General features: G+C 38.3%; 2 protein-coding genes across 2 annotated transcripts; both read right to left on the minus strand.

The window, feature by feature from the left end:
* Positions 1-2,116: 2,116 nt before the first annotated feature.
* On the minus strand, positions 2,117-3,319 carry LOC140935954 (uncharacterized). Its single transcript, XM_073385532.1, has one exon. The coding sequence runs from the start codon at positions 3,111-3,113 to the stop codon at positions 2,568-2,570; it is 546 nt and encodes a 181-aa protein (XP_073241633.1). The 5' UTR covers positions 3,114-3,319; the 3' UTR covers positions 2,117-2,567.
* A 3,794-nt stretch (positions 3,320-7,113) lies between these two features.
* LOC140946375 (protein gustavus-like) lies at positions 7,114-12,179 on the minus strand. Its single transcript, XM_073395482.1, has 2 exons — positions 11,037-12,179; positions 7,114-9,037 (listed from the first exon to the last, which is right to left on the minus strand). The coding sequence occupies exons 1-2, from the start codon at positions 11,746-11,748 to the stop codon at positions 8,895-8,897; spliced, it is 855 nt and encodes a 284-aa protein (XP_073251583.1). The 5' UTR covers positions 11,749-12,179; the 3' UTR covers positions 7,114-8,894.
* Positions 12,180-18,247: the final 6,068 nt, after the last annotated feature.

Genomic DNA, 18,247 nt, shown 5'->3' on the forward strand with positions numbered 1-18,247 from the left:
TCTGTCGCTCGAGAATCTTCGCAGGCACCCAACCAATATCTTTATATTTTCTTTCTGTTTGGTATTTCAAGAGCCCCAATTTAGCCTTTTTAGAGCTTTTTAAAGATAATTTTACGAAAATCTTAGGCGTCATTCACCAAACTGAGCTATGAAGTAAAGATCCTGACGGAAACTTTCGACTTCTGATTATATGTCCAAAACGGAAAATTCAGGGGTTTATTAGCCTGCGCGCAGACCCTTTAAACCTTGGACTATATCCACAGTATATGTGATACGTGGGCCGGCTGCACCGCAGTCTAGGGTTTATTTTCTGGGAATAAGTGTCATAACTGGAAAATAAAAGGTCAAAAACCAAACTTTCGAAATCGTAGGGAAGTTCGTTACTCTAAAAACGCCCAAATTGATGATGCGGGGGTGAATGGATAAGTCATACAGAACTTTTAAACTTTTAATGAGTTCATACACGCACGATGCTTAATTTAATAGCTAATTTAGCCTGTTCGTCCCAACTTCCTCGACTAACTCGCCTGGAAACGATTCAGACGCAGGCTATGACTAATTTGCAAAAAAAAATTGGTTGTAATAGAAGTTATTACGATAGTAAAACTTATTTTGGCCCTCAAGTCGGAAATTCATGCCCTTCAAATTTTCGCAATAAAGATGACAAACTTCACAATGCTTTTTTAGTCCTATCTTGTAGTATTATTCACATTAACCCGGCTGACATATCGGTTTCATAAATGCATAAATGACTTCCTACATAAGGCTTTCGCTTCCGTGAACCTGAGACTAATGCGATTAACTAGTCTGAGTTAATCGAAATGATATTTTGGTCATTTTTCTGTCGGCGCTATAAATAAGTAAGGTTATACAGAATGATATACACGGCCACCATGAACTTTTGTCGTGGCGGAAGAAACTTCATCCCGGGCCATGAATATCGTTCTGACCAGATGGGAAGATTGTGGTTTAACAGCTTTTCCTGCCCAAAACAATTATTGTGCTTCTAATTATTTCCTCAACTAAATAATAGTGACAAAACTAAGTCAGTCGATCTCATCTCACGTACAAAACAGTAGTGATAACTACGTGGCAAACTACAAGCACTGCACTGGTGAAAGCCTAGCCTCCCACGCAGGCATTTTTAGGGGAACTCGTATTTCTTCCCTCCCCACAAACGCAGTTTGTGGGGAGGGACGAAATACAGTTCCCCTAAAAACGCCTGCGTGGGAGGCTAGTGAAAGCCTCCCTCAACCTCGTTCCTAGATTCCTCTCCTACCCCGGGTGACAAGTAAGAGAGCCGGAATCCTGGAAACGAGGATGACCATATCTAACAAGCGTGTTTGGCTTCCAACTGTAATCTTGGGAGTCTTGGGAAACACTTAGTAGTCTATTATTGTGAACTGTTAATTTGTTGGGATTCGCTTATTATTAGAATACAGTCAACAACTCTCTCTCGGCACTGAGTGTCTGTCTTAAGGAGATGTCCGTCTCATAACTCTCTATAAGGCGGAAATCTCTAAGTAAGTGACACAGACAAGTTCTAAGAGCAATAATGGTTATTTTGTTTCTTAGTTAATGTGGGGTGATAGACCTTATTCGCGATACCCGCCATCTTTGCACGCGCTTTAGGACTGATGGGATAAAGCAATGTCACGTGAATTTTCAGGGTGCAAACAAGTGATCAAACCTGCCATTGCAAGAAATCGCGGTCGAGTTTGTTTATTCTAGATAACAAAAAAAGAACTTTTTATCTTAAAGACGATGATGGCAAATTATGAGTGGAAGTGATCATTGTTTCTTTTCGGGATGCAGTCAGTAGCGACCGTAGATGTTCTCAGAGTAAGTTATACTAAACTTGTACTCGAACTGTTCATTTTGCAAAACTAAACTCGTCGTCTCGTTTTGAGACCATAAACAAACTCTACAGCGATTCCTCGTATTGACAAATTTTATCGCTTGATTGCCTCCTGAAATACCACGTGACATCGCTTTTATCTCATCCATCCAAAGCGCGTTCAAATATGGCGGGTATCGTGAATAAGGTCTATTGTCGTCATTTTGCCATAGTATATATTTTGTATGCCCTTTAAATCAATTCACATACGACCGGTGATAGCTGTGTTTATATCTATTATTTGTTGGAAAGGCAATCTGTTTCGCCGACAGTTGAACTGGTAAAATGTCACGGGTGACCAGGGTACAGTGGCAGGTGACGGCGAAATCCAGAGTTTTAAAAGCAAAATAATAGTTACGGTATCAAAAATTGAGAAGTTATATTAATTTATGTCTTTTTTAACATAAAATTGCCGTGATCTTGCCGGCTAAATGAACCCAGGCCTAGATCAGAATGACGGACGCTGGAACCGTCAGCAAATTAAGCTTTGATGTCAAGCAGTCGTTCTTCCAGAAATCTTCGAATCGTTAACATTCGCTTACACTTAACGATGTACTAATATTATTAATATCGAATTTTATCCGCAGAATTTAAGCGTGTCTCGTTGAGTCACTGGCAATCATATTCAGTCACAAGTGCCTGGCAGATTAACTGAAAGAAATGAGAAGGTCTATAACTCGCGATATTCTAAAAACAACACTGTTTCCACTATCCCCATAAGCTGACCCAAACACTGCTTCATGTCTTCTACTTTAGCGATGTAATCAGTTTCGTCGCTCGTAACAGAGTTGACCAAATTTCTTAAAGCTGTGGCAGAGTGGGTGATTTTCTTATGCCCCGACACGAAATTGTCGCACAGGCGTTCTAGAGTTCTGTTAAACGTTCCATGTTCGTTGTTAAGCTGGGCTCGTATTTTTCCACAAAGCTCGCGGACCGGTCGAATACAGGGTACATCGTGCCCATAGCGGTCCACCCTTCCGAACGCTTCACTAAGTTTTTTGGCAGCATCACAGATTGCTTCTAAATCTCTTTTTTCCCGTTGTTTTCTCGTTTTGGGATCCTCGCTTTCTGATCTGGCTCTTTTGCGAGACTGCCTGCTTCCATTTCGATCGTTATTTTCCTGGATTTCCATTGCTATTTTGTTAACATTTTCAAGACTTTTCCAAGTTCGTCTTAAGCTGATAACACGCGGAGTAGCGTCCTGTTTATAGCTCATTGCAAACAACTGTTGGCTCTTATTCCATTTTTTTGGGGCGTGGAATCAAACTTGGTTTGGATATCTTGTTTAATTAAGGAAACAAAGGAAAACCAACTGTCCTAAATATAAACGCTGATCTCATATCTTCTGATCTAATCCCTCAATATAGTGGCTGAGGTCTGACGAAAATCGAACGATGGCTTACGACAAGTTACGAAAAAACAACGATACTAAACGGAACTTTTAAAAACAGGGCCCAGTTGTTCGAAGGCCGATTAGCGCGTAACCCAGGGTTAAATTTAACCCGGGTTTCTCGTTCTTGTGTTCAAAAGCATTTTCTCGGATATTTCTTTCTGTTATTTTTTTAGAGCTTCCAATCATCAACTTGTAGACAAAAAGAATTAAAACTGAAATGCTTTTAAGCTTTCAAATCTGAATTCAAATCTCGCACTAACCCTGGATTAACTTAACCCAGCTTTGAACAACTCGGCCCAGAACTCTAACGATTGCAGAAGATCCGCGATAAAACATAACTATCTGAACCAAGCCTTTTTAATTTAGACTTTCGCATTTAGGAATTTCTGATAAGTTGTAAAACGCTATGTTCAAAACTGCATAGATGTTAAAGTAATTTGTCCGTTTTCTGTATGTTAGTTGGATGTTATCTGTGGCGTACGTGAATAGTCGACTCATATTCAGTAAGCCCAAGTGGCTACAAAGTTTGTATTCTGTTTTTATTTGTTTGTAATGGCGACTATTAAGAAAGAGTTAGGAGCGGGGGGGGGGGAGGGGGGGCGCTTTTTAAAGAAAGAGTTCGGCGTAACTGCCCTTATGCTCGTTTTGATCTAGGAGTGGACGGTGTGCATACGTTCAATGGCCTACTATGTGAGCAGAGGCTACTTTTTTGGGATATAAACTAGGTCCACTATATCCTGCGAGCAGAGGTTTCTCTTCTGCATAGCTTTATAGTTTACGAAGTCGCTCGCATCGCTTGTCAGTTGCTTACTTGGTTTGTTTTCACGATTATCAGTTGGGTATGTATACTCATCTCATATCCAGCAAGCCCGAGTGGAATTAAATGAAACAGGTTAGAAAGTTTGTATTCTGTTGACATTTGTTTGTAAGGGCGTCTAAAGAAAGGGTTAAAGGGCGCTTTTGAACAAAAAGCACAGCATTGCTTCGCTTCGTCGCTTCGTCGCTTCGTCGAGTCTTCACGTCGCTTGCGTACTTGGTTTGGTTTGTACGTGACTGGAAAGCGACGCGTGAAGACATGATTCAGTATAACCCTTATCATCAGAGTCAGAGGTAGGCTCACTGAGTCTGCAGCCTTGAGTGTCTCGATGCGCCCGCGGTATAGGTACAGTTTTTCCTTCTTGATAGGAAACAGGAAGTTAGAACAAAAAATTTTCAGCAGTGTAGGCAAGGTCAGGCAACGTTTTCACTAGAATGCTAGCAGTCCGCCTTTTCTTTTAGATCCGTTTCAGGCGGAGTAAGCGTAAGCACTAAAAACACTTATTTTTCTTCCCCTCTCGAGCTGATGCCCTCGTTTCTCGCGGCTGTGCTCGCCGCCCGCGCGTCCTACTCCTGTGACTTTCAAGAAAACAAGAGACTGTTAGCAATATACGTTTTCACATTCACACTATGCTTTTTCTCCAGTCACTGTAGACCACAGTGAGACCATTCCAAATAATTCACAAAAGTGGCAGTGGATTCTTCCTTCGACAATCCACTCAATGAAAGAAAATCAAAAAACCCAGCTGAATTACTTATTGTGAACACAGTAAACCCAAATAAAAGTGCATCTCGACAAAGGATTGATCGGGGTCTTTCTTGCGTGTAAATGACACGTACGTTTGAGTACATTTAAGCGTACCGTAAAAAAACAATTAAGCCCCTCTCTCTGATGAATAAGCCCTTTCTTTTATCCCCCCACCCTCCCCCTTATTATTGATTCACTAATAAATGATAGACTGTATTAATCAATCATGACTGTAAAACTGATCAATGGTTTAGTCACCAACTGGAGTCGGATTTGTTTTTGATCTTCGGCTGCATAACCTACAACTTCTTGTACTTTTAGCTTTTGCACATTGCAGCTAGACTTGCTACAAGTCGACCTCGTGAGTTCAGTTAGAGAGCGACGAAATCGCGAGAGGTAGCGCCATATTAAATCGGACGAGGGACTTTTTTTGAAAGTCTACATTGCACTCTACTTTGAAAAACTGTCAGGCAAACAAGTTTTCATACAACCACAATTGCAACCCGTTTCAATCTTCTTTAAGTTTGTCCTTTTGAATTTGCTGTGTAATTAAAACCGCTTCTTTTCATGATTTGAGAGGTTATTGCTACGTTTCTTTCAATTTAGTAGCTTTTCCCGCTGTTTCAATTTTGATGAATTTCCTAGCACAGCTCCTCGGAAAATACCGGTGGAGACTAACAGTAAATATATACAAAAAAGACACCTAATAGAACCCCAGTAACTTGAACTCTGAAGGGAAACGAAAAACAGTTCGTGTTAGCGGGGAATTCGAATTATCGGGTAAATTTCAATGAGAACTTTGATCAAGGGAAATGAAATTTAGTTCGAGTTAGCGGGAAATTCGAGTTATCGCTTTACGGACACCCAGAAGACCATTAAAATAGGGACAGTTTGATTTGTCCCTGGGGAAAGAAAGCCCTTACATTTTCTCTATGGACAACGGACATTTGACGGACACCCCATCAATAACACGGATAGTTTCTATGACTCCCTTAGTATCCGTATTAACGGGTTTTGACTGTAAACTATTTGCGTTCATGAGTTATACGTGACCAAGCTGAAGACTTAGGCAACCTGTCGCGCATGTTTTGACAAATACGACCCGGCTCAGTATAAAAGATAAGTATCCATAAACATAAACACGTGATATAAAAATCTCTTTCTTTTCTACATTTACAAATTTTAAAGTTGAATCATGCACTGTTTTAAAATTAGGTAAATAAAGTTGACGATTGCACAATTCTATTTTGTGAAAACGGGCAGATTGTAGAGATAAACAGGAAGTCGATTGAACAAGTGCTCAGAAGGAAATAACAGGTCAAGTTGTAACTGCCCCTCTTAACCTTTTGATTGACAACCGGATATTGCTTCAAACGCTATCAGATCTGACGGCAATGTTCGTTCCAGTTTATTAGACAGCAATGATCTTCCTGAAAGTTAGCAAACAAAAAAAGGACTTCCGGTTCCACTAAAACTGCTGTAAATGAACTTTTTTTCTTAGAAAATTAGCAATCATTTTTGACAGCAGGTCTCTGGTTTGGATGAAGAAAGGCAGATCACTTCTTGTCCAAAATCAAAAACGATAACAATATGATTATAGTCTGGCGTGCAAGGGCAAAGTAAAATTTACTTTTCAGACGTTTCAGCACCAAGTGTTCATCCTGTAAAGCTTTTCATGATTAAACACGCCTGACAAGTTTGTCACTATTGGTTAAGTCATTGTTAATAACGGCCTTTATAGTCAAGAATACACTTTCGAACACTTGCTTTGAAGATGATATTCAACCTAATAACAGCAGAGCTATGATTTTTTAAAGTTACGTGGTCAATTTACTTCAAATTCTTGCCGAAGACAATTGTCTTTAAGGGGTAATGTCACGAGGATCTGATTCCTGATTTGGTCAAAACTGTGCCGAAGCCATTACCTAGCTAGCTAGCGCTTTAACCCTGTAGAGATACGAATATATCAATCAATTTTCACCAGAGAGCACTAATCATAACAATTTTTTGGTAATTTTTGCAGGTGTAGCATCGAAAAACGTAAGAAAAGGTGGCAGAATGTTTTCAAGTTACAATTAAAGTCCTTGCATCCTTGCCATCCACAGCATGCAACAGACGACAGGAAACAGTTTCAATGTCTAAAAATAGTCTTAACGACAACCTGGACCATTATATTGTTGGAATTTAATTGATGCAAAGACACGTTTCAGCGCATAGCTTGACAAAGGCCCTTTAAAACATACAGAGTACCACAGAATCTTTTGTTCACTTGTTTCAAAGATTTTATTCTGGTAACTTAACTGTGAGGAATAAACGAGACATTCTCATGGAACATTTCTTATAAACCCCTAACATAATCAACTAGCTAATGAATTCAATAAATAAATTACACGTTGAAATTGCATATTATTCAAATGTAAAATTCTCCTATCTTCTTTGTTGGGAATAAATTATCATTTTATCTGGTAAGTGTAGATCCCATGGCAGACTAAAACAAAATAAGTTGTCTGCACTAAAAAGAATATTGACTGTGACATTATCAAGTCTAAAAAGCAAAATGTACAAAAAAGTGCAAAAACTGCACTTGTCAGCCACTTTTGGTAAACTTCCCTTAAATGAAAGAAATAACCATGAAAATAAATTGTTTTGTTCTAGAAAATATCTATATTCCCCCCATGGAGGGTTTTTTGATTGAACCCCCACCCCCTCTGGAAATTCTGGTAATAAAATGTTGGTCTTTAAGACCTTCGCACCCCTCCCGATCAAAATTTTCAATGACCCGACATGGAGAGAAAATAGATATTTTCTTGAACGATTCAAGATTATAATGAAACCAGGTCAAGAAAGATGAACTAGAGAGCCAAATGTTCTTATAAAACACTTGCTGTAACAAGTTCTGTATAAACATTCCATGTAAAACATTTATTTGCACAGACCAAAGTTAATGAAATAAATATTAAGGCCTGTCAGCTTTTTACATTTTAAATTCTCAAGTCACCTAGCACTCTCTGTTTTCCATAAATAAAAACTTAATATTCCCCAGACTTAATTTGACTCTTTAGATGTCTCTCTTGGCATTAAATTGTAATTAACATTTAAATTAAAAAGAATACTATTGTTGTTTAAAGTAATATATAGAGGCAAGACCTCAATAATAAATAAATTAATATTATCTTTTAATACTTAAAAGAATAGCTTTAAAGCTCTATGCTATTTACAACAACAATAACTGTTTTTAAACTTCAACTTAAATCTTTGTAAAAACCTTGCGCCCTTTTTGGTAAAACCAGTAACTCCTTAATGTAAGCAATTATGCGTAAAAGTTGAACCAACTTACAGGTATGCCAAAAAAACAAAACAATTAAAACATGAAAACTTTCGGTGAGAGAGAGACACATTAGGGGATTTTTCTTAAGAAACAAGTCTTAGAATTCAAAATACTCTTCCCTGACACACTGTATGTGTGTATGCATAAACTTCTCAATAATTAAATAATTGTGATAAATTTGGCCTAAAGAGGTTGCCCATCACTGTAAACAGAAACAATTTAGGTACTGTAATATAACATCTTATTAACACCCAAAACAACTAAACAATTAGCTTTTTTTGATTCGACAAAAGGATACTATAATTTTTCCTCAAAAAAAAAACCTCAATAAATTACTACTCCAAAATTATATTCAAAATGTTGGAACCTCTCTTTCTTCGCACAATCCCATACAGATTTGTTGGTCTTAAAGCACCATACAGTTTGGGTTAACCACAAAATTTTGCGGGGTCAGTGTCTTAGAAAACTCTTATGCAAAAACTTTGCATACAAACTGACAATACTCATTACTTAATAATCCATGGCAATTCTAAAGTCACCATTTGATTGATGAAAGTGATGGGGCAATGTATCTGTCACTAGATGATTAAAAAAGGTATTTTGCCTGTTTCTCTGACAGTTCAACAAATACAAAGACACAGGGGTAGACTACTTTACAAACTGCTAAGGGAATCAGATTGTATCATTTCATATTAGAGCGAGATTGTCGCTGTCACCACCCTTGCTGGTATAAAAGGTATTTCTTCATAGGAACAGGAATTGGAAGTTTGTCCACATTAGTCTTGGTAAGGTGTTCTTTTCCAAGAGATTTGCGGATTGTGCGACGGCATAGATCCATCAGTGGCTGAGGTTCAGCTGTTTGAAAAGAAAAAAAAAAGATTGTGTTTAATAAACCACACCCAAAGCCACGCAGGACAATAAGTACAGTGTACTTATTTTTTACTTTGACTTAATGGACGAAATCCTATGAGAAAATTCGAAGCAAACCTCTTTAAAAATAATTTCACATGGAATGACTTATTTCCTTAGCCAAAAAGTTGGTTAAACAATATTAATGGACCAAAAAACACGAATAACAACAATAAAGCTTCAAGATTAAATACCACCCAAGATGAAAAGATTGATTTTCTCTTAAGCTCACAGAAAGCTTCATTAAGTTTGAAAATAGACAGTACTTTTGGTATCACTACCACTGATGGGATTAATACTTTTAATTTGATTACTCAACATAAATCAAGCAATCTGGATCAAGGACAACAACTTATTCTAACACATAGCAACAGGTGCCTATCCATTAACAATCTCTTCCAGTTTACATCTGTTTGTTCTGTCGACTGGGTTTTGTCCAATTTAAAGCAATGGTGATGCTCCCAAGTAAGAAAAGGAAGAAAATAATAAGGCTAAATACTTATTGCAGTTCATATTACTTGAAAAGATAACAGAGGATGCATGAACTCGAAAGTAATGCAATTTCACTTTCCAGTGATTGAAAACTGTAGCTTTTAAAGGTCCTTTTTTCGAATTTCAAGCACAAGAGCCCATTTTGTTTTCTTTCATAAAAGAAAGTATATTAAACTTTTCTAACAAATCAAAAATATCCTTTCAGGGCTCTCATTTTTTTCTAACAGTGTCATTATTACTTCAACAACGAAAAATTTTTTTTCCTTGGCAAACATTTTTTCTACATGACAAAAGCTCTGTGGTAACAGAGGGCTGCTTTTTGTGGGTGGGGGAACGGAAAACCAAAACTTAAAGTTCTTAAAAGAAAACTCTTAAGTTGGATCGCAATATTGTGCAGACGGCAGGAACTCTTTCGCGTTCTATGGATTGCATACTGGTCTTTGAATGGCTTTGTGCCACGCTTTCAGCGTTCGCTACATGCAACAGGTGGTTCGGCACGCGCCACGCTTTTTGAACAGCGAACCGAAATAGCTTCTTTGTGATCTTATTGTTCCTTTGTTTGCATTCAGCTTTTGAGATCAAAGTTTCTCTAAAAGAGGCAGCTTTTAAAAATTTCCGATACAACAAAAAGATTTAATAAAGTATTCTCGGCGGAGAGAAAAGGTACGGTTCTGGCAAATAGACAAGTTTCTACGAGCGGAAATCGCGACTGCAACTCCCAAAAGATAAATTTGCTTCTTAAAGGAAATGAATTATTAATTTTCGTTCACCAGTTGAAACAATAATTCGAAAGCGAAGAGGGGAATGTCAGCCGGTTCAATAAAAAAAAAGTCCCCCCCAAAACCCCGTGGAAGATGATAGCAACTGTTTTTTTCTTAGTCAACCTAGTAGATGCAAATGTGTTCAATGACTCGAATAATCCGTTCTAAACTTAAATGTCACGTTTGGGCAACGTGAATAGTCAATTTTTTTTATTTCATTGAGAAGAATTGACGAAACTCTCTTACATTTTAGAATCTCATTTTCAGTACTCTACTTTCACTACACAGAAATGGAAAAAAGGCTCAAATCCGGCCTAACAAACGAGAGAAACGGCAAAACAACAGTCTTTGTTTAGTGCGCGTCATGACCGCTCCATTGAGATCATTTTCGTATGTGACGTAAAGGAAGTGAAATTGCACTGAATGAATATTTCAAGTCGTAAACAACCAAAGACATTTTAACTCCTTCATGAAAGGTATCTTACACATTGGTTAAAAATCTTTTTTTAAGAGAAAGTGAAAGTGAATTTGGAGAAAAAGAGAGTTCTGTTTCAACAGCTTTAGCGCTAGGAAAGAACAATATAATAGAAGTAGTGTAAACAAAAGATCTGCGTTCGCGCACGAAACAATATAGTCAACAATTCGTGAGTCACACAGACATCGAACACATAAGAAAAATATTCACTACTTACGATCAAGTCCTCCGATGTATCTCATCGTGATTTCACAGTGCCCCCAAACAGCAGATACAATTGGATACACAGATTTTCCTTTCATGCCCCGAAAAGCGACCCCTAAATAACGTCCATCGTTCGTTTCAAACGCCATTGTGCCTTCGTCCATGTCCAATATAACGCGAAACTTGTCCGGGACCACAAAGCTATGATCACTGTCTGATAAAACTGGATACTTGACTGATGAAACGTTCTTTTCATTATGATAAAGTTTGTTTCGTACAATGTCCCATCCCCAACTTTCTTCGTTGTTACCGACGAGTGAATGGTACCCCGTACAATGAACAAGAGCTTTAGATGTTCCTACCCCTACCACTGCGTGGGTCCCGCGCTGTCTTGTCGACCATTGAATCTCCCAGACATGAAATCCGCGACTATAGGCTTTCTTTCCTCGTATACAGTCTGTGCTTTGTGCTACGGGATGCCTGTGAAATGTGAGTGGGTCGTCATCTTTGACGAAAATGTTCACCGATCGATCGTTCGGGTTCCAAGCGTGTTCTAACAAAACTTCTTCCGGTAGAGGTGGTCGATCAAGTAAAATGTCTAATTTCTCCGGTCTCGCCAAGTCTCTTGCCCGATCTTCTTCGTGTAAGACATTTAGTGATTTGTAGACACCTTGTCGATTGTCATTGTGATCGTTTCTCTTCACGGCCGAAATTCTTGATCCCATGTCGAGAAAGGGATAGTAAAACAGAGACGTGTAATTATGGTGTAAAGACTCCAACGTGGACACTTTTGTGAATACTCTCAAGTTCTTCCCTCGAAACAGTCACTTGTTTCGAGTTCTTCTTATCATTAAAACTTCTTTTGACTTAATTTGTAACTCCTCTCTTGCTCCGACAGAAGCTGTTTCTTTGCGACGCGATCTGTTTCTAAAGGACGTTCAATTTGAACGAATCAAAACCCGCGCGAATACGTGCGTGCTTGCTCAGTTTATCGTTCACGTTGTTTTTTTAAGAAGAAGAGTGGTTTTCTTATCACCGAAACAAGAAGAAAACAGCACTGTACTTTGATTTTCGTCTCAAGTTGACAGTTTCAACTTACCGAATGAATGAGATCAACTTCGCGAGTTCTTTCATGGACGCGATGAATGCCCTTTGTTATGTTCTGAAAAATTTTACTTTCAATGTTATTTATATCCTTTTAACATGTCACTGCCTAGTATCACGCATGCGTGTGGTCATTCAAGCGTGAAATGTCTTACACGTTCATTACACGCGCTCTTTACTCCTCTTCCGGTTGCGTGAAAAATCGCTCTACCGGAAACACGAATTGGCATGGGACATTCTTTTACAAGTGAGAGATCATTTCATTTTTAGGACAAGAAAGTGAAACTTTCATAAGGATTAGTAGAGGATTCGAAACCCAAAACATGCGTGGCCTTAAAATGGTCGCTTTTTTTCAAGTGAAAGCGAAGCGAATTCCATTCAAGTGTTATCAGAACTAAAAGTTGGTATGGCAATCAATATTTAATATGTCAGTAGCAGGGAAGGTATTGAATCTAAGCGAAACAGGTGATCTTCACGCGAGTTCAGCAGAGCATAAGAACAACATGTGTTCTTGATGTGAACTTACTCGAATTAATAACAGTTGATTCAATCAAGTTTTTCTTTATCACTGCAGATCGGTTTTTTATGCAAGACGTCGATTTTTTGCTTAGGTCTTTTCGTGACTAAAAGTCTTTCACGAGAACTTTTTTCGCTTGGTAGAGTTATTAATCCAGGGGTTTGTTAGAGAATGAGAGAAGCTTAAGACAGGCGATAAACGCATGAATGAGTTACACGCTATAGTTAATAAGCAGAAAAACCTCTTTGCTGTTACCTCAGCTTTAATTTTGTGTGTCTTTTGAAGTTGATCAAATCTCATTTGAATGCCCATGGTTATTCACTGTTCATGTTTATTCACTACCTCTGTGCCATTTTAGGCCCTTTTTCATTGTTCAGAAGAAAGTCCCCCTGAATTTTAGGCCCACGACACATTTCATGATTGTAATCGCGAGTGTGTATCGCGCGCGCTTTACGTGGGCCAGTTAGCGTGATGTATGACGTAGTTCGGGCGGGATCTGATGACGTGATGAAATTCCCGTTCAAACAGTAAACATTGACCCTTTGAAAACATGTTATATGCGCTCGTTGGTAACTTTTATTTCAGATTTATAAAGCAGAATGACTAAAATCGTATAAATCATTTTGTGAGGGACTAAAATACTTCGTATCAGACTTTCAAAGGGGTTTTTGAATGGGGATCAGATGAGGTAAAGTTGCTGAGACGTGACGCTACGTGAATGCGGTCATGTTTGTCTAAGGCGAGCGAAGGTTACGGTTTTTTACGGTTTCCATGGTATTCATGACGATGCTGGTAAATTCGATGAGTAGTGCGGGAGGATAGGCGATTTAATAAGGAACTCCGCCAGTAATATAAGTTTCTGTTTATTTGCATGCAGTGATTATACAGCATTACATGCGTAAATATGCGCTTTGAATTCGTGACTATCAATTTCGTTGCGTGTTGCTTTCAGAAACAAGCCACAGTAAAGGGTATGTAAATAAAAACTGATCAAGCACGAGAAACAGCACAGTGAATCAGAAAAACTTGAAAATCGCCGTCAGCTTGATTACAAAACATAGAGATAATTGATTTTAAAAAATAAAATATTGCAATAACGCTGGCATGGAATTTTGCGTGCGGGCGTGATATTTCAGACCGACACAAACAAACAATACGCTACTTGATTTAAAAGAAAGATTAATTTTAATGTTTTAAAAGAAAGGAAAATATCTTGCTCTTCTTTTGCCGGTTACTATTTAAGGAACAGTTAAAGATTTTAATTCTTTTATAAACCCTACCACATTTAATTATTTTTATTAATGTGTTTATTAACACGCAAAGTGTCTTTAAATATATAACCAACGCTATTTTGGGATTGCGAGCATTTTTGAATGGTCTGGAAAAGTTGAAATGTCACGAACCCGACTATAGTCACGATTTCAGACGGTTTTTCCGACATTTAATAATATGTGCATATGATGGTCACAAGCTAATCACGAAATTTATGAAAACAACAAGACAAAAGTAATTGGTTCAAAATTGTCATGATGAACCAATAAATGTAAGGTACTTTAGCCATCAGATTGAAAAAACATGATACTGATTTTTTCCCATTCGGTATTAAAACCGCACAACAGTAGATAAAAATGAGCAGACTGCAAAAAGGGATTATATTAAAAAACGAATGAAGTTAAATTTTGTTTAATCCTTTTCAACTTCATCTTCCTCTTTCACCTCTTTTCAAAGCTAAATGACACTCAATAATATTATCCATTACCGGTTTCATAGGCGTTTCTCGTTGAAAAAATAGTAAGAAACATAATTTTGATTATTTTTTTTTTTCATATTTACGATGGTAGATTGCGTGACGCGGTATGAGAGGCATCAAATTATCAAAATGAAAGGTAAATGATGAATAAACAATAGATTAACGATCATACAATGTATATAGATAAAAGAAAAAAAACTAAAAGATGAAATAAAATAAATGGCAGTAAGACGACACCAAGGGATCCCACATGATCACAAATAAACCTTACGGTCTACCTTTGGCCTTGGCCTCGTAAAAACCCCTTAAGTCCCGTGGGAGGGCCCCGTAGGAGAAATTGACATGACAGGGGATCTTTTTTCAGTGTACGTTGTCATCAACTTTTAGTAACATTTCCAAACATTTCAGCGACAACAAATTGAAAATAGTTGTAAATTCTTATAAATCACCCCTTGTCTTGCTAATGAAGGTTATTCCTACCATTCGGTCATGGAATTGACCACTCGAGCTGACGATCCCCTCTATTGCACACAATTTATTACAATAAATTTCATTATTATTATGGAAAAAGAAATTCAACTAATTTATGTACAGCTCGTAAGTAATGATTACCTTTTCGTGATATGGACTAGGTGTTGATAGATTGTGCTGGCATAACTTTCTTTTGACACTGATTCGTCATTCGGCCAGCATAATTTTCATCGACAAGCATTTTCGAAGAAAGAACTGCTGGCATAATTTGCATTTTTGGCTAGTTTGTCATTTACTGACCACGCAACCAATTTTTTTTGACCTGAAATAACATATATTTTGTCTGCTTATTGTCTCATTCATGGGACCTGGGACCTACAAAAAGTGATCGAGGACCTTTCCACAGGAGTGAACGCATGCGCATTACCGACTAGCTCGGTTACTCAAGATGGCGTCCGAGTGCTGGTTTCTTGCATGAATTCAGTAGTTATTCAGTACAGTGTTCAGAGAATGAATTATGCACTCTTAAGTTTCTAGATGTAGATACTGTAAATGTGTTTGCCATGTATTTGTTTGTTATTGGGGTATTTTTCAACACTGAATTTGAAGTTAAAAGCACAAACATAATTTCTGCATATTTTGCTAAAATGAGCATAGATTACAAAAAGTAGCATAATTATTGGCATATTTTTAGAAATATACGAGCACTGCTAGTAGCATATTATGCTCCTTTTTCGAGCGCTATCATCTATAAATCTAACTAAAAACAATAAAAAAAAATTTCAGCAAATGCGACAGCTATACGCGTACATTGCAAATGAATCCACCTAGAATATACTTCTGGATCCTGGAACAAAACCAGCGCCACTTATTTGCATACGTCCTCAACCACAATTCCATAGGAATCTTTGCGCTGTGACGGTTTGCACAGATTTTGCAATGATGAGTAAAAACGTTCCCAAACTCATTTACAAGGTCTAGTATAGCCTGAGAAAACAGCCGACATTTACTACCCAGATCCGGCTGGCAAATTATGCCAGCAGTGCTTTTTGCGGGAAATACATGAAAATTGTTATGTCCACAAATTTGAAATATAGAGAAAACGAGAAAGTAGGCGACAGGTTAGCAAAGCTCAACAAGAAAAATAGCGACAGAACGCTAGAGCGAGAGATAAAAAACACGGGAGACGAATTTCGTTGGAAGAACAACATGAAAGTTTTATACTGGCGGTGAGAAAACATTTGGCAAATGCTAGCTGAAAATGAGCAGTAGTGAAAAATGAAAAAAGCGAACTGGAACACAAGCAACAAAATTTACTATGAGCACAACGACATTTTCTCCACAAAACGTGTAACTGGGAAGTTTCACTAGGAAGTTTCACCTTAAAGAAATGTACAAAATAGTGTGCTGCACGTGCAAAGTTGTTGTTGTTGTTTTTTTTGCTAATAAGACCAAGAGCTATGGCTCTTGATTAGACCTTTTTTTTTTTTTTTTTGCCATTGTCGTTGCCGTCGCCGTTTAGCAAAGAATTACACGATTTTATTTTTTTCGAGTAAATTATAAGTATATTAACGTAGCCGTGATAGCTATAGGCTCCTGATTAACGAGAGCTTCGCTTTCAGCCTCGGCTAAATCTATATAATAACGAGTGAGATCGTTGTATAGTGCAATGCCTTTCAGTGCTTTTCTGTTCATTCATCTTGTAGACTGCTTGCAGTCCGCCTTTTCTCTTAAAACCCGTCTAGTTGTAGCTAACGCGGTTTTACAAACCACGAAAAATAAGAAAAATAAGAGACTGCTCACAGTCTATTCATCTCGTCGTCCAATCCCCCTACAACTGAGTGGCACTAAATAGGGCCTAACACGGTGGTGAATTCAAATCTTCAATTGAGTGGGAGGGCCGCCAGTCCAGAGTGAGACCCTGACATAAAAGGGGCGCTTGAGCTCGAAAATAATATTTTTGCGGCCCCGCGGGCTAATTCCTCAGGCCCCTCCCCTAGTCCCACAGTAGCTTGCGAGCAAGCTCTCCATTTGGGTGAGAGAGCGGCAAAGCCGCGAGGGGCTCTTTAAAACAATTCTTTCTCTCGCGTACCACTCGCGCGTGTGCGTAACTTTTTACGGTATTATGGCTTGTATGTTTTGTTTTCCCAATTCAGACCACGTGATGCTGTCCAGGGAATTTGCGTTTTGTCGTTTCATTTATTATGCATACATTTGCACGTGAATGCACGTGAATAAGACGACAGTTGAAAGAAACAGTTCTCTTTTCTCTGAGGTACCATCACGTGGTCTGTAATGGGAAAACAAAATATGCAAGCTAAAAAGGTCTATTGAAGAGCGTGCTCACATGCTAGATCCACAAGTACTTTAGAGAAACCGTTGACCTGCCTACAGAAGAACCTTGCAAAGCAAATTTGCCATGCAGTTAGAGGGCAAGAAGGGATCATGATTTCTAGATATTTGGTATTGGCATCCAGTCCGCCTAGCTGTTTTTTCGGGTAAGAGATGGTTTATTATAAACCGTATTTACTGCTAAGGATACGGATATGAAATTTACTCGTCTATCTACAGGCCCCAATTGGGCCAATACCTATTTTGATTATAAACCTCCTTCTTATGCTGAGCTCAGTTGATTGTTAGACGGTCAAGTGCTCATGTGCGTAAATCTTATTAGCAATCTTACTCGGGACGATTCTCATCTTCTGCGCAACTGTATGTTGCAACATTGTTTCGAAATGTGACAACATTATTCCAACCTTTGTTTGACGTTCAGTTCACTAAAATTCTTGGCTTATTATTTGAACGCCTGATGTTATGAGTGATGTCTAACGTTGGGCTTATAACTTGAGTACTGAGATTTATTCTAAAAATGAAAGTGACGAAATTTTTTTAAGTACTCACGGCAAGTGAAAAATGTAGTGAATGTAACGAAAACTTTTTGGCGCGAAAACTGACCGGCGACCTTTTTATTTTCCTGGATCCGCCCAGCAGTTTTTCAAGTAAGTGGCCGAGGGAATCAAGTGTGTTGGAGGCGGAGGAGGAGGAAGGCGGGGTGGGGTGGTCCGAGGACATATCTCCCCTCGTTCAAATGGATCCACTGTAAGCTCTTACAAGAATGGTACGATGAACATATCTGGTCTAGCAAATCAATCCCTGGTATGCCGACTATTCCTTGTCCATCAGTTTACATCAAGTGCGCTTTTTTGTAGTAACTGGATTGTGGGCGGGAGTATAGGATAAGCTAGGATGTGCCTTGCTAAACCTTATCTTCCGCCGAGGGCGTAGAAATCAGAAACGGAGAAATATATTTTGAATAAATAATAATATTGTTTATTTTCATGCAAATGAAACCATGCTCCTGACAAAACTCATTTTCACAAGA

This window comes from Porites lutea, chromosome 1, assembly GCF_958299795.1.
Source record: "Porites lutea chromosome 1, jaPorLute2.1, whole genome shotgun sequence".
Taxonomy (NCBI): Eukaryota; Metazoa; Cnidaria; class Anthozoa; order Scleractinia; family Poritidae; genus Porites; species Porites lutea.